Source organism: Sus scrofa, chromosome 14 (assembly GCF_054392235.1).
Source record: "Sus scrofa isolate SSC_HxYL_T2T_F1_AM1 chromosome 14, Sscrofa_HxYL_maternal_Yorkshire_Landrace_v2.0, whole genome shotgun sequence".
Taxonomy (NCBI): Eukaryota; Metazoa; Chordata; class Mammalia; order Artiodactyla; family Suidae; genus Sus; species Sus scrofa.
Window position 1 is genome coordinate 96318547 of NC_139396.1, and position 24970 is coordinate 96343516.

Below are 24970 nucleotides of genomic sequence, written 5' to 3' on the forward strand. Positions count from 1 at the left end.
TACACCAAACCAAAAATGGCTACCCTCTACCCTGTGCCCCAGAGTCACTAGTTGGGGGCGGGGGACGACATCCTAGGACCTACCTGGGTGCTACAGGAGGTTCAGAGGGGTCTGATCAAACAGTTTTGCCCAAGGTTATACCGAAAAGTAGAGCCAACCAGTATAATCCGAATCTATACCCAAGTTCACAGAGAAGTAAGCCCCAGCTTGACCAGCACTTGAGTATTTGAGATTTTTCTCATTTGAGGAGCTATTTTTGGGAAAGACCCCCACATGTAAGAAGCAGAGAACATAGTTCAGACCAGGGAGCCAAAAATGACAGAGTCCTGAGTTTAATCAGAGGAGAATGGTGACACAGCCAAGCCGAAAGAAAGTACCAAAATACATTTCCTTAGTTTCTGGAAACGCAAATTGGGCAGACTCCGCTTCCAGCTACGATCCGGCTACCGCGTTTTCCAGCACGCCGTGCCCAGCGTCTCGCGAGGTCCCCCCTGAGGGGTCCCCAGCTCCGCCGAGACCGCGCCCAGATGGCCGTCGGTTCCCCCCCTAGAAAGGCCCTCCGCCGGCTCCGCCCTTGCCCGCCCAGGCCACGCCCCGGCTGCGCGCGGTCGCCCTCCGCTCGGGGACTCACTAGGGCGAACGAGCGGCAGCGCTTGGCATTGTAGAAGGCAGCGGTGGCCGGCGAGGGCGCCGGAGCCGCGGGCAGTGGCAGGGCGCGGGGAGGCACGCACCAAAGCTTGGATTGCGCGGCGTCCGCCGCTGCGAGCGCACTCACATTTAGTCGCGCAACTTCGGTGACTGGACGCCGGAGCCCGGAGAGCACTCGAGCCCAGGAGCCTGAGGAGCGCAGAGAGGGGCGCACCAAAGCCTGGCCGGAGAGGGGGCGCCGGGCACCCATCGCGCTTCGAGCGTCGGGCAGCCCTCTGCGAAGCGTGGCTGCCTCTGCCCCCACGGAGGGCACGGGCTGGCGCGGCCGGGCGCCGGGGAGGACGGCGAGGAGGAGGCGGCGGCGGCGGAGACGGCGGCGGCGAGACTGGGGCCAGGGAGAGAGCCCCGGGGGAGAGGCGCCTGAGCCGGGCCGCGGGAGCATGTGGACCCGGAGTGGAGCGCGAGGCGCGCTGTTGCTGGCGCTGCTGCTCTGCTGGGACCTGAGGCTGAGCCAAGCAGGTGAGGAACGAATGGGCCTGGGGGAGGGAGGGAGGACGAGGGGACCCTGGCGCCTCACTCTGCCCCAGAGTTGTGATGGTCCATCGCTCTGTCTGTGCGCGCAGGGAACCCGGCAAGGGCGCTCAAGTTAGAAGGTTGATTTCTGCCCCATCAAAGTGGGCGATGGCGCAGCCATCTCGGGGCGGGGGGTGGGGTGGGGTGCGGGGGGAGGGCGAGCAGGCTCTCTTGCTCCTGCCTGGAAGGGATCTCCTCCTTTCCCTGGGGTGCTGTACAAGTCCGGGTCTGCGCCTCCCGAAGGACCGACCTCCAGGAGACCCCTGATTCCGCGCGCGCCTCTCGGCGGTGCGGAAAAAACAGTCGCTGCACCGGCCAGGTGTGCGCTCTCTTACCGTTCGCGAGCAACTTCCTAGTAAAGATCCCGGCTTGTCCAGGCTCCTAGCGTTGACCCACCCGAATCTGCAGACGAGAGGGAGAGAGCGAGAAATCTGGGGAGCACGGGAAGCGTGGATCTGCTCCGCTAGCCAGATGTGGCTGGGGTGCATGCAGGGTTTTGGCTATCAAACGGGATAAGGCTGTCTTGTACGTACAGCTTTCCCCCAGATCTTGGGACCCGCAGGTCTGGAAGAATTCTTTTCTGGGTGTTGGTGTTGGGAGATGGGATGAGGGGAGGCGTATGTAGTGATTCTGCCGAGTTTCCTTTTAAATGAGTCACTGACATTCTCCCTATCCGGGAAGCCGACTAGGTGCTCTCGCCACCCTCCTGTTCTGGACCCAGCGAGATGCCTTAAGGGAGTTGGCGAGCTCCTAAAATAAAGTCCCTATTCTGCCTCTCCTGCCATAGATGTGTGTATGTCTCTGGTCTGTCGCTGACGGGGCTGCGTCTTCCTGGGTAGCGGGTGGACTCACGAGAGCCAACCAACCTCTTTCTGCCGCCGGAACCCGAGCAGGTGGGCTGGCCGCCGGATGCCGGGCTTCGAGGCGGGATGGGGGTGGGGCGCATCCTGCATCGAGTCCTCCGAGTTGAGGCTGAGAATGGGGCAGGAAAACTGGTGCAGAAAGTGGACGAGATGACGCAGCCCTCCCCGCTCCACCTTCCGCTGAGATGTTGACATCCGCCGTCCTCCTCCCCCTCACCTTCCCACGCCCCCCCCCCCCCCCGCACCGCCACAATTTATAGCCAGAGATTCCTCACTCTGGAACGAATGATTCCCACGGCCCCGGAGTGAGGGCTTGGTTTTAGCACAACCCCCACTTTTTTTTTTTTTTTTTTTGCCAGCCCTGTGTTGTAAAGTTACGACAGAATCATTTGATCCAAGTTAATTATGATTTGGGCAGACTCTGGTATTTAAAGCAGTGTTTTGAAGTTGGAAGGTAATGATGGGGGAGGGGGCAGGCTGCTGAATGACCAACTTTGTTTTAAAGAGTGCAGTTGGATGTGGGAGGTGCTGGGCCCTGGTGTTGGTTTCTGGTTTGGGAGTGTTTTGAGGGGAGGTGATTGAAGGGTTGGATGAAGTCTCTGTAACTGGCACTTTGGCAGGGTTGGGTCCTGGGAAGCTGTTTTTGGACCAACAGGGTAAGGGAATCAGGAGTCAATACTGAGATTACTGGGGTTGGGAGTAGGCAGGGGAAAGACAAGAAGGGTAAGCCTATCGTTCTCCAGAGCTGCAGAGTAGGCTCGGCTGGGGAGGCTGGGGGTGGCCTGCTTTGCCTGCTTAACAAAGCATCCGGCCCCCACCTTCCCCAGAAGAAACCCCAGGCCCAGGGCTTTGATGGATTTGGGCATGATCAGTGCCCAGCCAGAAATGGCCTCTAATACCGGGCTTTGGTTTCTCACCAGCGAGCAGAACTGGCGTTGGAATTGCGCTCATTACTTAGCACAGCAGGGGTTGTCTGCCCACCAGCCTGAAGAGGGGCCAACTGGTGGGGTCAGCCTGCTGCCTTCCCTTTGCCCTTAGAAACCTGCCTTCAGGAGAGAAAACATGCCCTTTCCTCCTACACAGCCCCCGTACTCTAATGCCACAGCCACAGAGCAGCTTTCAGAATGTTGTTTAGGTCTTCCTCAGCAGCTCCCTCAGGAACTCCATTGCACAGATGGGGAAAACCAAGGCCGGAGTGTTGGCTTTCCACCAGTCTTGGCTTCACTTAACTGCAGGTTTCAGATTTGTATCCAAGGCTCCTGTCCAGTAACTGGGCTGACTCACTTTGGTCTCGTCCACCCCTCTGTCATGAGCCTCATAGCAAGCTAAGACAGAGAAGGCTGTCCCCTCAGAGGGAGGGGGGCTCTTTCTTGGTGGCGTCCAAGCTCTCCTCAAGGAGCAGGCATCTCTCTCCTTTCCCCCACTCCTGTCCCCAGTGAATATGTAAATGAGTTCCCTTCACAGCTCGGAGAACCTTTTTTTTTTTTTTTTTTTTTTTAAGCCGTAAACTGTGAGAGTGGAGAAATCAAAAACGGGAACCATAAAACCCCAGACTCTTAGAAGATATCAGCAAGTGACTGGCCAGGAGAGAGACTTCAAAAGCCCAGAGAGAGACTGGCCCTGGGAATCTCCTCCCACCCACCCCTCAGCCTTTCCTAGAGTTTTAATGAGTCTTTCCTTGGCCTCTGGCTGGGACAGTTGAGAAGGACCCAAGGTGTTATGATAACACTTCTTTTTAAGGTGCAATTAAAACCAGGGTTTTCTGAGTGTCTCTGCTGTGTGTGTGTGTGTGTGTGTGTGTGTGTGTGTGTGTGTGTTCCTGTCCCTGTCTTCCCCTACTCTATAGCAAATGCCCACTTCATTTAAACAAATGGAAAATCAAGAGTGTCTTAATGGGTTTTCTCATTAAAGTGAAAGTACCACTGCAGAGGAGGAATTTCATATGTAATTTCTCTCCTCCCTCCTCTCCCCACCCCACAAACTGGGAATTCTGGAGGACAAAACAGTTCCCCACTCTTCCAAACCATTTATTAATTTAACTTTGGGACAGACCCTGACTTGCCCAGGACTACACTGGGACTTGGGGATAGAGCTGAGATTTGAACTCAGGCCTCAACTAACCTCATTCTACTCATGGCTCTTTTGTTCCACCCAGGCTGCACACTTAGCCTCCTGGGCCTGGGATTGAGATTCTAAAATCAGGGCCCCAGCTGAGGCAGGCATTTAAGATGAGGTTGGCCTGATAGCTGAGTTAGACTGGGACTTGTAGTGAGAGGGGGGAAAGGTGCTGGGAGCACGGACTGGGGAGAGGTGGGACAGGGCCGGGCCAAAGGTCAAGGTGAGATCCTGAGAGCAGGCAAATGCCCGAAGGTAGCTTCTCCCCTGGCCTTCCAACACTGATCCTCTCAGCTAAAGCCCCACCTGCCCTAGCTAGGCTCCCTTGGGCTGCAGGGCTACACCTTAGCATCTTAGAGTTCTATACCCATTTGTAGAGTTGGGGGCAGAATAGGTTTTTATTCTATTAAATGAATTCTGTGAAGCTTTGGGGAGCTCATCTCCTGCACCCGCTTTGTCGTTGAGTTTCTCCTGGACTGAGGTACTAGGGCCTGCTCCTGGCTGACAGTCCAAGCTGCCTCCGCCTACCACTTTCACCAGCTTTGTCTTCTAAGGAGGATCTGGGCTGCCTAGGACTGTGGGGATGAGGCTGGAGGGGAGGTGGACCTCTTAACACTCCAAGTCTTTAGAGAGCAAGGTTCGGGATTATGAATGGCCCGTTCTGGAACCTCCTCCTCCCGGGCCTGCTGGCTGAACGCACGGTCCTTTGAACCTTAGCGCTGGGGTCGGGGTACCCAGGAGGCACCTTGGAGCCCACAGAGGCCTAGAGGAAAGGAAGGAGAGGCGGGTCAGAGTTGGGATTGAGGGGTTGCCCCCGTGGGGTTGGGGAGGAGAAAAGCTGCTGCCTGGGCAGGATGGCCCCCAGCAGGAGAGGAGTCAGCGGGGCAGCTGAGGCCGGAGCTGGTACTTCTGGCCTCCTCCTCCTCCTCCCCAGTTTCCTAAACAGCTTCCACAAATGGAATCATTAAAGCTGTGAAGGCAAAATGAAACCAAACAAGTGCGTTCCGTGCTTTTCTGTTTCTTTCCTTTTTTTTTTTTTTTAAAGGAAAATTTGAAATACCGTAATTAGGGTAATACGAGGGAGGGCAGTTTCAGGAGGATGGAATGCGTGCCCTCCACCCTTCTGATTTGCTTCTGAAGTTGGGGCTGGGGCGCCACCTCCTGCCCCCTGAGGGCCTGTGCTCAGCCGCTTAGCGGGAGCCTCGAGACCTCGGGGAGTTTGTTCTCACCAGGCATTTTGGTGATCCAGGGCGTGAGTCCCTCCTCCTCTGGGCTTGGAGGAGACGCCTAGCCTCAGCTCCTTTCTGGGCAGTGGGTGGGTGCTCTGGTTCGAACTCCAGCCACATTGCCCTATCTGCTGGGCCTCGGCAGGGCAGGTGAGCCCTGCCAAGTCCCAGCCACAGGTCCCCGGGGCACCCCTTTCTCTCTGGTCCTCGGCTTCAGAGAGGCTAATGGCAGCCAAAACATTTGCTGAAGTGCTGGCATAAATCAGCCACCTCCCTGATGGCAGCCCTACCCCCTACCCCTTTTGTTTCATCTTCCTTCTCTCCCAAAGCCCTGGGTTGCTGGAAGCTCCTGAATCTACCCTTGCAGACAAAACGGCCTCATTAGCATCTCTGCCACTGGTGGGGCTGGTTTGGTGCGGGTACCTGAGGACTGCGTGCACCTTCGCACCCAGGCGCCTCAGCACTGGCAATGCCTGCTCCCCTTCCCTTCCTCTCCTGGGTCCCCTGGGCCCCCTTGCCAGCCCGCCCACCCTCTCACCTGCCAAGCTAAATCAGTTTGCAGGAGCCCGGAGCTCTCGTGCCACTGTTTAGGGGGTGAGCTCGCCCAGCCTCCCTCCCTCTCACCTCCCAGAACTGGCTGCTCCCAGCGCCTCACAACTTCCCTGCCACGGCACAGCCCTTTTCTCGAGGCAGGCAGGCTGTGGGTGTGAGAGCACGCGTGAAGGAGTGGGTGGGGTGGGGGTGAGACTGTACAGAGGAGCTGGGCGGAGGTGGGAGTGCTGCAGTGGGAGGCTAGGGTAGGTGTGGTGCTCGGCGTGTGCGGAGGTGATGTGTGTGGGAGGAATGGATGTGTGTGTTGAGTTGTGCCTTTTGCCTACGGGGTGTGTGATGTGGCTGGCTGGGTGTGTGTCTGGTCTGGGCATATGGGGGTGTGCAGTGTGCACATGTGTGGCTGTGGCGTGTTTGTGTATAAATAGGTAAGCGTCGTGTGGGGACCATGAGTCACCACTAGGCATGGGGAGCTCATCCGTTGTATTCTCTTAGGGGATGCCTGTTTGAGAGGGGGACCCAGGCAAGCAAGATTTCATCTGTTTATTCTGTATGCAGGTTGGCAGAGAGGGTAGGCAACTGGCTCTAGGACACACAGCCCGATGCTGATGGGCCTGGGATCCTCAGTGGATGCCATTGAAGGAGGACGTGCACACGCAGACACACACATGAGCCCTGGACCCCATTGCTCCTCCTTCCCTTGGTCACAAGGGCTTTCCGAGTCCCCTAGCCATCCTTAACTCTCGGATAAGGTGTGTTCTTTGGGGAGCAGAGAGACCTACAGGAAAATCACAGTCCCACTCGTGCATGTATTTTATGGAATGTAAAACCCTCTTATATGTAAGACCTTACTCTGTCCTTGTAAGAACCCCAGTGGGGAGGTGAATGCCACTTAGGAAGGCCACCTGGGACCTGGGTCAGAGTCAGAGCAGCCCTGGCCCCAGCCCTCAAGGTGGCCACCGTCTGTGAAGGATGCTGAGGTCCACTGCAAAAAAATGGTAAGTGACATCCCAAGAGCCACTGTGGCAAATGAGGGCAGTGACACCACAGGTTACCTTTGAGCAATGCAGGGGTTAGGGACGCCAACTCCCTAGAAGTTGAAAATCTTCTGTCTGCTACCTCGGCCTCAAAAATAGAGCAGTTGGTAAATTTACCCAGGGGCAGGAAGTGGAAATGGTTTGATGGAATTGGGACTCAAACCCTAGTGCCTTTGATTCCACATATTGTGATCTCTAATCAAATATAAACTCATTCCCACACTTAATTAGTTTGAAAGATCTGTAAAATGAAAATACTGGTATTATATGTATTGAAACAAATCTGCCTATAAGTGGACCCACAGAGTTCCAGACTGGTTGCTCAAGGGTCACTCTTCTATTCAGGGAAGAGTAGGGAACTCTAAGTCTTGGGGTTTCCTGGAGGGGGTGATGTGGGCCAGACCTTGACTCTCCTTTTCAGGTCTTTCTAAGAGCATTCCCCAAGAGAAGACGAGTTGGGGCAGGGTCGCTGGGCCCGAGGCTTCTCCCACTCTCGGGAAGCTGGCCCTGCCAGCATCTGCAAGGACCGTCCTGCATGGGCACCATTCCTTGGTGAGCCAGCCTTCAGCTGCATTCCCGATGCTGACCCTTTCAGGCTCAGCTGGAGGCCTGTGCGCCAGGGACCCACCCCTCTCAGCTACTTCTGAGGAGCTGGGACCTGGGCCTGGCACTTGAGAGGAACAGATTTCATATTCTTTGATTTGCTCTCTGCGGTTCTTGAAGATGGAGTGAGCACAGAAAGCACTCTCTAAGCAACGGAGGGGATTCTGTTGAGGATGGAGGCATGGGGTGTGTGTGTATGTCTTTGCCTTCTGCCATGCCCCCAGCAGAGAACACAGGGTGGGGAAGAAGGAAGGATGGAATTCTCCACTCAGCTACTCCCATGAGCCAGTTGGAGGAGGCAGGCCCACTTGTCATCACCGCCGCTAGGAGCCCCCCAGCCCCTCTACCCCCCAACACAGGGGCCCCTCCCCAGCTGCGGGTGCAGGGGGTGCCTGGCTTGGCCAACTGGGATCTTGAGGAGGTTAGTGTAGCCCCCCAGCATTGCCACTTATGAGCTCCATGGCCTTCAGCAGCTCACTGTGCTACACCTCGGTCTCCTCATCTATAAAATGGGCATGATAATAAGATTGTCCTCACGGGGTTGTTTTGAGGATCACGTGACCAGATAGATGATAAAGCACTTAGCACAGTGCCTGGCACACAGCTCAGGGAGCACTCAGGCACAGCCTCCTCAGGAGAGAGCCCTGCAGTGCCAAGGATGTCATCCTCCAGGGGAATCGGGGAAGTAGGAAGCAGGGAGGCTCCGGGCCTGGGGCCCCAGCAGCTCCTGGCTTGGGAGTTAAGAGACCCTGGTTTTTGTACTTTCTTTGCTGTGTGATCTTAACCAAGTACCTTTCCCTCTCTGGGTCCCATGTGTAAATGTGGGATGGAGGAAGGGTGGAAGGATGATCCTTAAGGGCTCTGGGTTTTTTGTCTGGCTCCTCTGAAGAGGCTCCAGTGGCCAGCAAGAGTCAGAGGTAACCACCTCCCAGAACCACTGTGTTTACACAGGCCCCTTCAGAAAGTCAATATATTGACTAGAATGCCCTTGTGAGCATAGTTATGCGGCCCTGGGTTGGTCTCTCTCTCTCTCTCTAGCTCTGAAGCTATAAATCACCCTCTGGGACCTTGGTCCCTTTTTCCTGTTCCATAAGCATCTCCTGCCTCACAGACTGAGAGGCCCAGGTGCCCACCAGGGCCTGGAAGGCAGAGAAGGACCCCATTGGCCAAGGCAGCCTGGGCGTGTGAGCCAAGAGGCACTTGCTCCCTCGACCCTGCCACCCTCACTAGGCTTAGGGTGGTCTGGTGGAGGGTGTGGTAGGACCACGCTGCCCAGACCTGACCATTCCATTCCCTGTTTCATTTCTCCAGGGTGGAGGGTGGTGAGCTTGGGCTGGGCCATGAGGGCTTCTGTCCCCACATCAGGTGTTGGAACACACCCAGCTCTCAGACTTGGTGCACATGGATATTCATTCAGTCTGAGCAAGTACTGGGCTCTGCGGTCAGAGGTGGGCAAGGCACCAGCCTGAACTTGATTTGTGCCACCTCTTGAAGCATGAGCCATGCGCCAGGCCTGTGATGCTGGGGCATAATGGGAGCGCATAATGGGCAACAGAGAGGAACCCTTTCAAGGATAAGCCAGGACGTGTTTGTATTGGGAGGGAATCTGAGGAGGTGCTTAGAGGGCCGGCGATGCTGTTGGACTACTTGGGTTCAAATCCTGCCTATGTCCACATCTGGCTGTGTGTCCTAGAGCAAGGTGCTTACCCTCTCTGAGCTTTATTTTCTTCATTTGTGAAGGGGAAATGGTAATAGCACCAATCTCATCGGATCCTTGTGGGGATGCATGAGATGATACCTCAAGTGCTCTGCACATTCTGAAGTGCTCAGTACCACTCGCCATCCTCCTCCTTGTCATTGTTATTGGTGCCAAGTTTGGGGTGGTACAACAAAAAATCCTTCAGCCATTGAGAGAAGGCTCCTGGGGGCCTGGGTGGTTGGTCAGGGAAGGCTTCCTAGAGGAGGGAAGGTTGGTGCTTGACTAGCCTTTGAAGGATGAGCACGGTTTGGGTGAACAGAAAGGACGTTCCTGGTAGGGGGTGTGTATGTGAAGGTGGGAGAGGTGGGAGTATCTGACCCAGCTGCCCAGGAACGGATTCAGAATTCAGCCATCTGATCATCTGGTACAAGTAGACTTTTGGAGCCAGGGGTCCCTTCTTTGTGCAAAGCGCCAAGTCTTTGGAATTGAAAGGCTTTGACTCTTATGAATGCCTGAGCCAGGTGGCTCAACCTCTCTCTCTCTACCTTACATCTCCATCTGTGGGGTGGGGGCGACCCCACTGCCTTCACCAGATGCTGATGTGATGGGCGATAGACATGTGCTCCTGGCACAGAGTAGGTTCCCTGGATTCCTACTGGCCTCCCTCCTGCCTGCCTCTCCCCCGCCTGCAGCCTGGCTGACCTCTGGCTGGGGCTGGGTCCTGCTTCTATCCCTGTACCTCTGGGAGTAGGAAGACAGGGGGACAGAGAGCTCCTGGTGGACCAGACAGCCAGGGAGAGGGGCATAAAGAAGATGGCTGCCTTTTCTGGCCTCTGATGCCCACCTGAGCCTGGCGGATACCAGGAGGTCCAGGAGGAACATCTTCTGCTGAGATTGCCCAGGAGCCTGCAACCCCCAGAGGCCCTGAGCAGCGTCTGGAGGCATTACTAGCGTGAGGAGACAGAGCCAAAGGCAGGCAGCTCTGTAATGCGATCAGAGGCGCCCGCCTGCTCAGCCTGGGGCTTGGGCACCCATGCAGGATGCAGAGCTTACAAGAAGTTGAGGTGGAAATTCCAGGAATATTGTTCCTGGCCCCCTCCCCCATCCCACCTTTGGTCCCTCCATGATGCAGCAGGACAGAGCGTGACTGATACAGAGTGAGCAGTGACCTGGGGTGGCCTGGAGCATGTCTTATGGAGCAGCTTCTATAAGACCCTTTTCTTCTCTTTCCTTCTCACCCTTCTCTTTCCTTCTCACCCAAGCCAGGGCCCTGAGCAGGGTCAGCAGGTGGAGACAGGATGGGATTGAAACAACTAGAAGACCAGAGAGCGTGACACTTGGTGACTAGGGAGACTGGGTTGGATGGTCCGATTTTGCTCACTCCTGTGTCCCTGGTGACCAGCACTGTACCTGGCACACAGAGGGTGCTTGATAAACACCTGTAGAATGGATGAATGATGAATTCACCATCAGGCCTTCCTCACCCAAGAGGTTGGCTGTGGCTCACTGCCTGCCATGCTTTGCACTTATGGCCATAGATGCCTAACCAAAGAGTTAGAAGATTCTCATTGCTTAGCTTACAGCTGCCACCCCTCCCCTGCTTTGCCTCCCTCTCTCCTTCATTCTCTCTGCTTTCTGTCCTTGATCTCTTGCTGTGCACTGGGTGCCATGGAAGGCACAGCCAAGTCTTCAGTGGTCAGAGACCCTGGGTAGCAAGGAATCCAGTGGAGCCACGAAGAATGAATCAAGGACTGCAGTCAAGTGCCCTCTGCCCTTTTGGGCAGAGAAGGCAGACTGGCAGACAGTTGCTGGGCTGGTCTTTGTACTTAATCTGCATGGTGGCCTTTTCAAAGCATAGCTGGTCCAAGCCCATTAAAGATGTTTGCTTCCTACCTGAGTCCCAAGTCCATTGATCCTTCCCCTCCACCTCGCCTTCTCGTGGCTCAAGAGAATGTCCACTGCAGGGACCCCGACCCTGAGGCCGGGGAGCAGGTCTGAGCTGAGAAGGTATGTCTGAAGGCTCACAGGCAGGGTCTGATCAAATGCCTCAGCCCTCCAGAGCAGTTGCCACCAGTGTCCTGGCAAGAGCTGGGTTTAAGGCAGGGGAGCAGTTTTGGCTGCAGAGTCTGGCTAAGCCAGGCTCTCCCTGGCACTTGTGTCCGCTATTAACATTCAGGGAGCATCCTTGGGAGATTAAACACCCCCAGGCCCTTAGCCGAGGCAGCAGTAGTCCTGGCCGCACTGTCAGCCCCCCACCTGGGCCCTCGCTGGCCCTTGCCAGGAGCCCCTAACACAGGCTGGTCTGGAACTCCTGCCTGGAAGCCCGAGACAGCCAGGGTTGATGGGCACAGCAGCCCCTGCTGCCAGTCTGATCTGGCTCCACATTTTCCTGTTAGTGCACCCCACTCTGTGCAGGCACCCCCCCCCACACACACACACAACCCACAAGACAACAGCAGAAAGAGCCCTGAGCTGAGGATCAAGAACCCTGGATTCTAATCCTAGCCATGCAGCTCATCTGCTGTGTGGTATTGAGCTAGTCCCTTTCCCTCTCTGGGCTCTAGTGTTCTCGTCTGTCCATTGGATCTGCCCTAGAATCAGGAAACCGGGTTCAAGTCCTGGCTCTGTCACTAACTGTAAACCCTTAGCTTGTTTCACCTCGTCAGAAAATGGAGGCCCTGATTAGTTGCAAGGGAGAAGGAACGAGATGGGACATGGTCAGTAAAGGTCAGCTCTCTTTTCTTTCTACCTTTGAGGAAATCAATCTGCAAATCTCTGGTTGCATCCCTTCTTTGTTTCCAATAATCCACTCTTGACCTGGGGAGTATTAGACATAGATTCAGGATGCCCATGGGGTGACTTGGTGACCTGCCTGGGGGTTCCATCAAGAGGAAAAGCCTGCATTGTCAAACACATTTGGAAAGAGCACTGGAGTAGGAGTCTAGAAGCTTCTGTGCTAAGGCCAATTCTATCTTTGTGTAATGAGCAACTCACTCCTCTTCTCTGAGCCTCGGTTTACCCATCAGCAAAAGGAAGAAGAGAAGCTGAAAGCTAGGTTGGGCCCAGGGAGGAGACGCCTGGATCAATGCTTTGGAAACTTTTCCAGACCCCAGGGGCCTCTGATCTGAGGAGGAAGGAGGCTGGCACCAGAGGGTCTATTCCCCCAGAGGCTGTGCAGGGCGTCCTGAGAGCTGCTGGCTGTGGGGTGGGGAGGGGAGGGCCCGCATTTCCGTTTCCCTGGCTGGACCTCTCTCTGGCAGGTGGGCCCTGGCTTGTCCCCGTTGCCTGGCCAGCCATGGCTGAGCTAGATGACAAGAGTTTGGGTCGCTTCCCATCCCCCTCGGCTCCACACCCCAGAGCAGAGGAGGCCCGGGGTGCCACGTCAGGGAAGGTTAGCGTCCGTGCTGGGTTGGAAGTGTCCGAGCCAGCACACCATCTGCCGTGCCCACCAGAAGTTACATAATCCCTCGGCTGGCTGCCCGTTCTTAGAAAACGGGGCCGGCAGGACCAGCTGGGAGTGGAGCTTTGGGTTTTCTTGCCTGCGCTTTGTTCCCTCCGAGCCCATCATCTCCCTGGACCCGTCTTGGTTCTCTGAGTTGTGCCTGCACTGTCCGGGGTCTGAGCCACAGATGCGGGGATTAAGCAGGGCTGAGATTATGAGGAGATGCCTCAGGCCTCCAGGATTGCTTGCTGCCTGGCCTTGGGGCATCCCATAGGCTGCTGGCTGACAGCACACTTGGTCGGCAGCCCTCACCAGCCCTTCCCATCCTTCCTCTGCTGAGCTCGGGTGGCATAGGCTGAGGAGGGCAGCTCAGGGTTCTGGAAAGTCAGGACAGACTCTCCACCCCTTCGAATACCTTATCCAATAATAAACATTTTTAGTATACCTGAATAACAGCTAAAGAATGCTGCCTATGTATTACTAAGGCCTTTGGAATCACTGAGACCCAGGATCCCATCCTGTTATTGGCCAGCCTGCTTCACCATTGTTAGTCTCAGTTTCCTCATCTGTGAAATGGGAATGATAAAGCCTGCTTCCTGTAGGTATCTTGAGGATTTAATCAGACCTTAATGCATGTGGAGGACAGAGAAAGTGTTCAGTCAAGGGTAGCTGTCATCATTGGTACCCAATTCCATCCCCCCCCTTTTTTGAAGAAAATAATATGTAGTGTCTAAATCGTATTTATTCTAGAAGAGCAAGGTTGGTTCACAATTAATCCATTAATATTACTGACCTATGCCAAATTAATGTCACATACCATATCAATGTATCTAAGGAAACAAAACCATGAAATTATATCTATAAGTGCTGAAAAAGTTTCAGACAAAATTCAATACATATTCATGGTATAAACATTTAAGAAAATGGGAATTAAGAAATACTTTTTAGTATGATAATATGCACACACACACACACACACACACACACACACACCCTGGTCCTAAAGCTAGTATCTTATTTAACAAGGAAACGGCTAAAGGCATTTCCATTAAGGTCGGTAATAAAGCACAGACACCCACCATCTCTCCTACCACCCAACACTGTGCCGGAAGCATTAGCCACTGTAATTAAATAAGAGAGCTCAATTAGAGGCACAGGAATGGGTAAAGAAGAAGTAAAACTATCCCCAGATATTAAAACATACTATAACGCTTCTATAATTAAGATAATGTGGAGCTGGTGCCTGAATTGGCTGATAGACCTGTTGATGATAAGACAAAGCCCAGAATCAGCCCCAAAGGCATGTGGAACTGCAGTATATGCAAGGGTGCTCTCCCAAATCACTGAAATAAAGACAGCCTTTCTAATAAACGGTGCCGGGACATCTGAGTAGCTATTTGGAAAATGATAGACTTTGATTCATATTTCACACCAAACAGAAAAATAAACTGTAAATGGATTAGGGACCTAAATGTAAACAGTGATGCCACGCAAGTAGAACTAGGTGGAAACTTGGGTGACTTTCTCTTTAATGTTGGGGTAGGGAGAGGCTTTCTAACTATGATTCAAAATTGTGAGACAATAAAATTAAGAGCAGATCCTTTTCATTACATAAAAACTTTACAGGAGTTCCCGGTGTGGCTCAGTGGGTTAAGAACCCACCACAGTGTCCGTGAGGATCCCTGGCCTCACTCAGTGGTTTAAGGATCCGTCATTGCTGCAGGCTGCTTCAGAGGTCACAGATGCGGTTCAGATCTGGCATTGCTGTGGCTGTGGTGTAGGCCGGCAGTGGAAGCTCGGATTCACCCCCTAACCTGGGAGCTTTCATAGGCCACAGGTGTGGCCTGAAAAAGAAAAAGAAATTTACATTCAGGCACCCTAAAGAAAGTCAAAAAGACAAAATATTTGACAAACTAGTAGAAAATGTTCATAACGTATGCCATAGACACAAGACTAATATCCCTAATACATAAAGTCCTATAAAATAGTGAAGGACAAAGGACCAAAAAAACCTGATTAAAAAGTGGGAAAAAGATATTAGCAGCCAATTCACAAAATAAGCTATAACAGTGACCCTCGAACACATGCAACAAATGTTAAAACTCACTCATAATTAGAAAGATGCAAATTAAAACAACTCTGAGATACCATTTCTCCCAAGACTAGAAAAAAATTAAAAATTGTGACCACACATTCCATTGGGGAGGCTATGGGGAACAGGCCCTTTCAGACACTGCTAATAGAAATGCAAATTGGCACAATCCTTTGGAGAGATAATATGACTCTACTGAACAAAACTGCATATACACTTTCTTTTTGGCCCAACAATCCTACTTCTAGAAATCTACCTTTAAGATATACTTTTAGGCTTTCCCGTTATGGCTCAGCAGTTAATGAACCTGACTAGCATTCATGAGGACTTGGGTTCGATCCCTGGCCTTGCTCACTGGGTTAAGAATCCTGCTTTGCCGTGAGCTGTGGTGTAGGTCGCAGATGTGGCTGGGATCCCGCATCGCTATGGCTCTGGCATAGGCTGGTGGCTACAGCTCTGATTGGACGCCTAGCCTGGGAACCTCAATGTGCTGCAGATGGACAAAAGACAAAAAGACCTGAAAAGACCAAAAAAAAAAAAAAAAAAGATATACTTTTACCCATACAAAAATGCTCTGCAGGTGGTGATTCATTGCAGCATTATTTGTAATTGCAAAATATTAGCAACAACCTGAATGCGCCAGTAGAATTGCGGAATAAATTATGATGCAGCCACACACTGGAGTACCATGCAGCTCTAAAAAGGATGCTAGGACTCTTCAAGAACTGATACAGTGAGGTTCCCCGGACATACTAACAAGTAGAAGCAGCAAAGCACAAAGTAGTACTATAGGATGCTATCTTTCATGGAAGAAAGAAATGGGTTTGAGACCAGGCTAGACTCAGACTTCTCCCTCTGTCTTCACAGCCTCTTGAATACCTTCTGCTTCCTCATCAGATGCCCTGTCCCACTCTGCTTATAGCTCCAATATCAGTGAGCCCTGTATGGGGGGATAGATTCCCTGTGCTGCCCCAAGGAAGATGGAGGGGAGAGGGGCAGGACCCACAAGTGCCATCCCTGCCCCGGCTTGAAGTGTGGCTCCTGCAGCCTCCTGGGCTTCGCTTTCCTCTTCAGTCAGATGGGGGACTATGAATCCCACACCAGTGGGCACACGGACAGGAGGTGGGACCAATGTCATAATTAGTCCATGTGCGCAAAGGACTTTGCATGCTATGGAATGTTATTTATTTTTGGCTTACAGGTGCTGCACATTGCTCCTTAGGGCTCAGCTAGGTCTTGGATCCTCCTTTTCCAGTTCTTTGCGATACACACATGTGCACACACACATGTGCGTGCGCACACACACACACACACACACTCTGTTCTCTACAGAGCTATGGAAGATGCTGAGGGGGTTGCTTCATTTGCTGTCTTCTTGACCTGCGAGGGCCCCATCCATATGCACTCCACCTACATGCCAGGCGAGTTACAGGCCCTCTGAGCTCCTGGCCTCCCTTCCTCGCTGGGCCTGTTCTCGTGCCCATTCTGGCCAATTTGTGTGTTGTATGTGTGTGTTTTAAGGTTTTTGAAGTATAGTTGATTTACAAGGTCGTGATCATTTCTGCTGTACAACAAAGTGATTCAGTCAGACATACACACATATCCATTCTCTTGCAGATTCGTTTCCCACATAGATTATCACAGAATATTGGGTAGAGTTCTGTGCTGTACAGCGGGTCACTGTGGGCCACTGCATTGGCCAGTTTTTTTTGTTTGTTTGTTTGTTTTTTTGTCTTTTTAGGGCTGCACCCACGGTATATGGAGGTTCCCAGACTAGGGGTCCAATCGGCGCTGTAGCCACCGGCCTACACCACAGCCACAGCAATGCCAGATCCGAGCCTTGTCTGCAACCTACACCACAGCTCACAGCAACGCTGGATCCCTAACCCACTGAGCGAGGCCAGGGATCGAACCCTCAACCTCATGGTTCCTAGTCGGATTCATTAACCACTGAGCCATCATGGGAACTCCATGCACTGGCCAGTTTTGAACACATTATCTCATTTAGTCTTTGTCGTGACTCTGGGAGGAAGGTCCTAGCCAAGGAGCAAAGTGGGGCTCTGGGAAATGAAGTGACCCCCTCTAACATCCCGGGGTCTAATTTAGGTATAACCCTGGCCTCTGGACTCCAGATTCATTGCTCCTTCTGGGAGCTCGCTTTACATCCACTCCCCGGGGCTGGGACCAGGTTTATCCCCTGTGTACTTCCCTGATGGCCCAGTAAGCACTGGCTGCTTGGTGATGATGCGTGGAATGATTGCATGGTGAGTGAACAGAGCCTGGAGCTGCTTTGTAAAATGCAGGATCCCCCACCGATGTGATTCTGGCCTCAATAAAGAGCTGTTGATTGTCGGCCAGAACTGGGCTTTTCCCACAGGCCCGTCACGGCCAGCGTCATCAGCCAGCTCCTCCCTGGCCTGTGCCAGTTTAAGGATTGGTCCGAGAGGGTGTGTGTTCTGGGGTGTGTGTTCCCACAGGCGCATGGGGAAGGACATTAGCAGCTGCAGGGGGTTGTCTGCCCCCCTCAGGCCCCCGCAGGTCCAGTGGTCTGGAGGGAAGGGGCTGGGCCAGACCTCAGTCTCCAAAGAGCGGGAGGGGCCTTGGGCAGGCGGTGGAGGGCATAATTGCTGGAAGGTCATGCTCCAGGCCCTGAGAACTCTTCTTGCCCGTCAATAAGTCATTTATTACACCCTTGACAGCATCCTCCTCTGCCCCACCCGGGCTCCTCGCAGCCTGCAGAGGGAAGGGCAGGGCCAGCTGAGGGGCTAGCCTCTCCAGGGAGAGGGGCCCCTGGGAGCCCAGAGGAAGCCATCCTCCCGGCCTCCATCACGGGCCGCCAGACCAGAGTGATGGCCCAAGCCTGCGGGGCCCTGACTCCTGCTAAAAAGAGCCGGCCAAACAGACCTTCCCAGGTGCTTGGGCATCTCTATGTCACTGTCCTGGTTTCCTTTCCAAGGCTCCACCAGGGAATCGTGGAGCTTGCTGGGGAGGGCATGGTCCTCAGGACCCACAGCCTGGCACACCTCATAAAGGGGCACATGAGAGCCCACGTCCCCTTCGCTTGAGTGAGAGCTGGTGCTGAGACTCAGCCCCCCTGCTGTTTCCGGCTCTCCCACCCACCACGCGTCAAGGTGGTGCCCATCACACTCAGGCAGGGAGCACTTCAGGCAAAATCACCTTCACGAGGGAAGCAGAGCTTCTTGGCAGCCCCAGGACATCGTCCGGCTGAGCGCTTGCACGCCCCTCTTACAGATGGGGACCCGAGGCAGGGGAGGGTGTTGGCTTGCCCACTGTCATCTCCAGACTTTGTCGCTGCCTGGTTTTCCATCCTTACCGGCCCCTCCGCTCTCACATGGCTGAGACAGACAGAGGAAGCATTCTAGGCTCTTCTAGATTGTCCTTCCAGGGCACTCTGTCTCACCTCCAGGTTTTACCCCAGGACACTCAGCGGGAGGTTAAGAGAAGCAGGCAGGGAGGGCTTTAGCTCTCACTGATCCCAGGGTAGGGGGTACACCTGTTGAGGGGACAGGAGCTCTCCTCACTCCATGGAAAGCTGCTGACCCTGGAACAAACAGCCTCCAGATCATGGTCAAAGGTCAAAATCAGGACTGGGCAGGAGCTGGCAGTGGCCCCTCTTGGTGGTCTGTCCACAGGGTGACCCGGTGACCCAGCTTGCCTCTCCTGGGCAGGGATATTCCTGAGTCAGCCAGCCACCTTTCTGCTCACTCTGCCCTCCCCTCCACATCAGGCCTCTGACCCTGGTACCTCTCCCCTCCCCGGAATGTGCCATACCTTCCCTCATGCTCACTGTGGGTGGACAGCCAGAACCAGCCTTCCACAAAAGGGAAATTCCAGATCCCACTAGATTCCAAATTCCACAGCCTTATCTGCCATCATTCTTTCTGACCTTTGATGGGCTTCCCAGTGTGGGAGGAAGGGCCACCCCACCTTCAGAGTGACACAGTGGGGAGGCCCCACTTTCCCACCACCCAAGCCCCCTGGGTGTGGCATGGCCTGGGAGCGGACCATGGCTGGAACACACAGGTTGTTGATTCAGAGAGAAAGGGCAGCGGGGATTCGGGGGGGAAGGGTGGACACTGGACCTGATAGTGACTCACAGTGGAGTCATGGTCCTGTTTAACCCTTTCAGAACTGAGGCGCCACTTCAAAGCGAATCACTGCCTCTTGCTGCACCTCAGTTTCCCCATCTGTTAACTGAGGCGGGTGGACCCAGGAAGTCAGAGGTCCCCGCCAGCTTTCAGGCGGACGCTTTCTAAAATGCCTTTAGTCCAGCTGCCTGTTGAGTTTCCTGAGGGCCCACAGGGCAATTGTGACACCACTGGCCTGTCCTCAGCATTTCCTGTCTAGCCAGGAACTGTAAACAGGGGGTTTTGACCAGAGTGTGGGTCTGCAGCTGACAGAAGGCCGTGGTTCCCGACAGTAAACACGTCTCTGTGCATGGTGCTCCCAGCTCTGACCTTGACGTGGCTGCCTCTTCCTGTCACCCCCGTCCTGGCTCACATGGCCCTTGCTGAGAGAGCCCTTCCCCGATCCCACTGCCTCGCTGACTTTTCTTCTAGCACTTGTTACCATCTGGAATCATGACTTGTGTATGTACTAACATGCTTGCTGGTTTACCGTCTGTCACCCCTCTAGCAGGACAGCTCCACAAGGGCAGGGCCATGTCACTCACCCAGTGACACCCCCCCCCCAGGTCTGGAACAGTGTCCAGCACACACTGGGCCCTCAATACACAGGTGCTCAGTGTATGAATAACCAGAGTCATGCATAAGATTCGCCTAGAGTTTTTTTTTCAGAATCCGCATGCCTGGCCTTTGTCCCTAGAGGCTCTGATTTGGGAAGTCTGGGCATCTGAATTTTGACAGAGCACCCCCAGGGATTCAGATACACACCTTTTGTTAAAAAGAGAAGAGCTTATAATGCCATTTGCAGCAACGTGAATGGAACTAGAGACTCTCATGCTGAGTGACATGTCAGAAAAAGAAAGACAAATATTATATGGTATCACTGATACCTGGAATCTAATGTATGGCACAGGAAAGAAACTCATGGGCTTAGCAAACAGACTTGTGGTTGCCAAGGGGGAGTGGGAGGGAGTGGGATGGACTGGGAATCTGGGGTTCATAGATGCAAACTATTGCCTCTGGAGTGGATAAGCAGTGAGATCCTGCCGTATAGCACTGGGAACTGTATCTAGTCACTTATGATGGAGCATGATCATGTGAGAAAAAAGAATGTATGCATGTATGTGTGACTGGGTCACCTTGCTGTACAGTAGAAAATTGACAGAACACTGTAAACCAGCTATAATGGAAAAAATAAAAAGGAGAGAAGAGCTTGGTGGTTCTCAGCCTTGGCTGGTCAGTGGGACCACCTCTGCCTGGGTCCCATCCTGAGATTCTGATTTAACCGGGCTTAAGGTCTGGCGGGGCCACTGGGAGTTTTACAAGCAACTCAGGTGGGTTTTTTTTGTGCCGCTAAGGTAGAGGCCCCAGGACCCAACCTCCCCACGGTCCAAAGGTCTGCCTTTCTTGGAAAGCCCTGCAAGGTTAAGCCACTTTCTGTTCCAGACCTCCAGCGGGGGTCAGTTCCTTGCCCTCGCCTCCTGCACAGATAGGGAAAGTGATACCCTGTTCGACCCTAGGTGAGCTGGGAGCATTGCCCAGGGCCCCGCAGCCCATCTCTGGTGACTTCCCAGGAGTGGCTGATGGCTCCCTGCGCTGGCCCAGCACCCCCTTTTCCTGGCAGGGCAACTGAGCTGTGTTGGAACCTGTCTCTTCCTCTCCCCTGATAGCACACAGTTTTAAATAAGATCTTCATTTACCAGAAGTTCACACCACAGCTTATGTGTTATATGAGAAGCAGCAATCTTGTGTTCGCGGGGGAGATGCTCTGGGACGAGATTGGGGGGGCGGGGGCTGGAGGAGAAGTGACAGCAGAGGAGGTACGGGAGGAAGGAGGAACCCACAGAATCCGAGCTGGCGCCCGCCCCGGCCCTGGCAGTGCCATGCTCCTCTTGGCTCAGCGAGTGGTGGATGGGGGAGGTGCCACCGCTCTGCAAGCTGACCTCACAGCTACTAGAAGCCTTGGAGCTGGGGGCAGCGGGGACGACGGTAAGGTCCACACCCTCTGAGCCAACTTGTGTCCGAGTGCTGCTCCAGCTCATTAACACGTCTTTAGTTGGTTAAGTGGGTGCTCTGGCTCTTGATCTGTCCATTGCCTTGCCCCAGAGGTTGGGGTAAGAAAAGGGTTTGGTGGCCAGGGACAGACACCACCCCTCCCCCACGGCCATCCTGCCTCCCTTCTTCCCACCGCAGCCTATGCAGCATCTAAATCAATAAGCAAATTCCAGTTGTACAGCATTTGCCCATGTCCAGGATTTTTTTCCAGCCACTCTGTGAGGTGGGTCTGATCACCTCGCTCATACAGAGGAAGAAACTAAGGCTCAGCGGTGGGGAGAGGGGAGGAGAGGTTGAGTAGCTTGTAAAAGCCTCCTGTGGCAAAGCTGCGACCTCGTGCCAAGATTCCTCTGCTCTGCCTGCACCTGGTCGGGGACTAGAGGGCAGGTCGCTGTCGCATCTCACTCTGTGGTCTGCGGTATTTTTACTCCAGCAGCGTTTGTCTGTTCTGGTGGCCTGTAAACTGAGGGATCAGGGATCAGGTTCCAGGGCACCCCGTGACCTTGAGCAAGGCTGCTTCTCCCTCTGGCCTCAGTTTCCCCGAAGTGAATCAAGAAAGTCGGGCTAGGTGGTCTTTCGGAAAGGCGTTGCCTCCCAGCTCCTCCTTGCAGATGTTCAAATGCCCTGGCAGGGAGGAGATGGTGGGAGAGGGTCCTGCGGTGGCCCTGTCACGGGGTCTGTGGTACAAGGCCAGTGTGCTTGTAATAAATATTGAGCTGACAGATGCTAAGCTGCATCCCCAGCCTCTGAATAAATAAAAAGTTGCCCAGAATAACAGCCCGGAAAATGCTAGGGCTCCAGCCAGCTCTCACCTTCGCCCCTCCCACTGGCCATGCCTTTGCGCCTCCTCCTCCCCCTCCCTCCCCTCCCTCCCATTCCCGTCCCCCTCCCCTGTCCATCACTCACTCCAGCCCCAGAGGCGGGCACTGTCCCAGACTAGCTTTAGTTCATGGCTGCCTCCGACCTCCCCAACTGCCTTAGCAGCTATTAAGGACTAGACCCTGCAGACAACAGCTGGGGGACAGGCCAGCCAGGCCCTTGTGGACTGGGCAAGGGGGCGGGGGAAGGGTGGCAAAGGGGAGCATGACTTGCATCCCCAGTGCCAGCCAGAGCCTTTCTTTGTGGACGCTCCCTGGCATTTCCGGCCCCCTCCCTAGGAAATGAACTAGCCCAAACCCAGCAGGAGGCTGGGCCACTCTGACTTTTCCTGGGGGAGGCTACCAGGAAATTCGGACCAAGGTACACATAGGTGGCCCCAGGGTGTTACCAGATAGAGCTCACACTTAGCTTGATGTTTCTCTGATGTGTGGATGGGAGTGTGTTTCCTGGGCCCCAACTGTTCGGTCAAGGGTGAAGTCACAGAATGTCAGAGCAGAAAAGACATCTCCCTCATTTTTCAGAGAAGGAAATTGAGGCCCCAGGGTGGGGATAGGGGGCCCCAGAGTCCCCCAGCCAGAAAGCGGCAGAGCCTGGATTTGCACCCACATCTAGGCCCTGTGTCTTTAACCCCAACTGACATCACCTTTCTCTGGGGGCCTTTTTTGGAGCACCACAAAGATGATCCCTCATCCTTGGGGTTTAGCCCAGCCCCAGAGGAGAAGGCCAGGCCAGGGCATCAAGTCTCCTTGGTCCTATTCTTGGGAAAATATGGTACCATCAGAGAACCTGCTTTCCACTCTGTGAGAGGGACCACTGCACTTGGGGGGGGCCAGTGCCAAGGAGCAAAACCCTCGCATGGTCTTCCTTCCAAGCTGGTGATAACCAGCGGGGAGGCCTCCTGAGCAGGGAGCACTGGGCAGAATACAGCTCCCACTTGCATGGCCCTTGCTGGTTTCCACAGACATCTCTATGGAGGATCCTAGTAGTTCAGTGCAGGAGGAGTGGGGTTGTAATCCCCATTGTACATGTGTGAGCTCTGAGGCATGGCCAGTGAGGACCTTGCCAGAGTCTTTGTGGCCCAAACAGTTCAGGGCCGCAGGGTCCAGGGTCTCACCTCGGCCTCCCTCGCCCATTCTCTTGGGGAGGTCCCAGGGCCAGCCTGAACAAATAGGGGGAGATTTGGTGTCTAGGCCCCCCTCCTAGGCCAGGCCAGATTCCCATTGGTCCTCAGGCTCCGCTGGCCCAGAACAGACCATCCAGGCCCCTTCCCTCCCCAGTGCCCAGGGCCAGTCCCCTCCCCCTCCCCCTCCGGGCTGCAGATACAGGGCCTCTCCTACAGCAGGACTCCTGCCCTGCTGCCGCTGTCTCTGACATTCCGCCCCAGGAGATAAGGATCCTGTCTGGCGCCTGAGTGCTTTTTTTTCTCCTACTTTCTGAATCTGTTCCCTGATTATCTGCAGACAGACCCTCACTGGGGGGGCCCCTGGGGAGGGGGCTCAAAGCACAGAGAAAGGCATGGGGGGGTACCAGGAGGCTGGCAGTCACCCATCTGGGGTCTCGACGGCCATTTACTAAGCTCCCACTGCAGCTTGAGCCCCCAGCTCATCAGAGAGTGCTTCCCAGGTGGACTGACCCACATCAGTGAGAAGGAGCCTATGGATTGGGGACTGGGGTGGGGGACAGAGGGTGGGGTCACTTCCGTGGTCAGCGTCCCTCAGCATTGGCCTGGACAGTGCCCAGAGGGGATGTGGTAGAGGCTGCAGCCAGCCAGACGGCCACATCCTGTGGGAGACATTGGCCCTTCCCAGGCCAGACAGAGGCTGAGGACACTTTGGGACAGGGGTGGGGGTGCTCGAAGGCTCCCAGAGCCCCGACTGCAGCTCTGGGGACTGGTCTCAGAGGATGGCCAGGGCTCGTATGGCCTCCTGGCCTCAGTCTGAAAAGGAAGGGCATCCCCACCACCCAGGCCAGGACTAGACACTGTCCTAGAACCCTGGCCTTAGCTACCCCAAGAGAGCGCGTGGTCACATTCAGGCAGAGGACAGACAAGGAGCCCATTCATAATGAGAAGGGGTCATGCCCATCTCACCCGCTTGTGCTTGCGGGGCAGATGCTCTTCCATCCTCCGGGGTTAGGGGTCTGCGTCATGGGCCCTACTTAACAGGGAGTTGGGAGCCCTAGATTCAAGTCTGTGCTTTACCACTAACATACTGTGTGACTTTGGGCACAGTCCTATCCCTCTCTGGGCTTTACAGTCTTCAGCTGTTAACTTGGGAGGCAGCCCACATAGAATGAGGACACACAACCTTCTGTCAGCAGGGCAGAAGGGAGCAGTAGAGACCTGAGCCATGACAGATGCCACCTTTCCAAACCTTTTCAGACCTCCCAGGGTTGTGGTGAAGATTAAAGATTAGGAGATATCACCCTGGCTTGGAGCAGGTGTGTCATAAATATAGGGTGGCCCACTGTTAGCAGCATGGACTAGGGACCCCAAGACTGGCAAAGCTGCTGCAGGAACCTGGGCAGCAGAGTGTCAGGAGGCTGAGTGGAGGCCCGGGAAAAGGCCTTACACCTTCCCTGCCCCAAGCCTCCCATTGCCATCCCCTCCCCCACAGTCCTAAACCATTTGGGGGAAGGGAAGCTAGGCAAGATCATTTTTTATGGCTTCCTGGCCCCGGAGCCAGAGGCCTGAAGATCGGGTGGTGTGGGCTGGATTCCTGAGCCTCCCCCTCAGAGCCTTCAGCTCATAAATATGAAGCCTGGGCTGGGAGGAGCTGGCCTTTAAGCTGTCAGCAAAGCGCCCACTTAGAAAGTCATAAAGCGTTTCTTGGAGCTTCTCGGAGCTGGGCCCAGGGCTCTCCCACCTTACCCTGACTGGCCACTGGCCACTGGCCCCCTCGTTCATGTGTGCTGGGCTCCCTCTACCCAAGCCAGTCCCTCGTGCATCCATTGCATTCCCACCGCCATGCCTTGGTTTCTCCTCTGCAGAGCAAGTCTGGGGGAATGGATGCCAAGGCCCAAGTTCAGGGGTGTCTGGAGCTCTT

At 54.5% G+C, this 24970-nt stretch overlaps 1 protein-coding gene across 4 annotated transcripts in view; it reads left to right on the forward strand.

The window, feature by feature from the left end:
* The first annotated feature begins 655 nt into the window (after positions 1–655).
* The window catches only part of UNC5B (unc-5 netrin receptor B), an 87985-nt gene continuing 63670 nt past the window's right edge, over positions 656–24970 (forward strand). The window contains exons 1-2 of one of the 4 annotated variants that reach the window (XM_084993222.1): positions 18740–18891; positions 19289–19457. Coding sequence is in view for 2 of the 4 variants with exons in the window: in XM_005671044.4 (XP_005671101.2) it covers positions 1089–1167 (79 nt within the window). In the remaining 2 variants the exon portion in view is untranslated. 4 annotated transcript variants of the gene reach the window in all.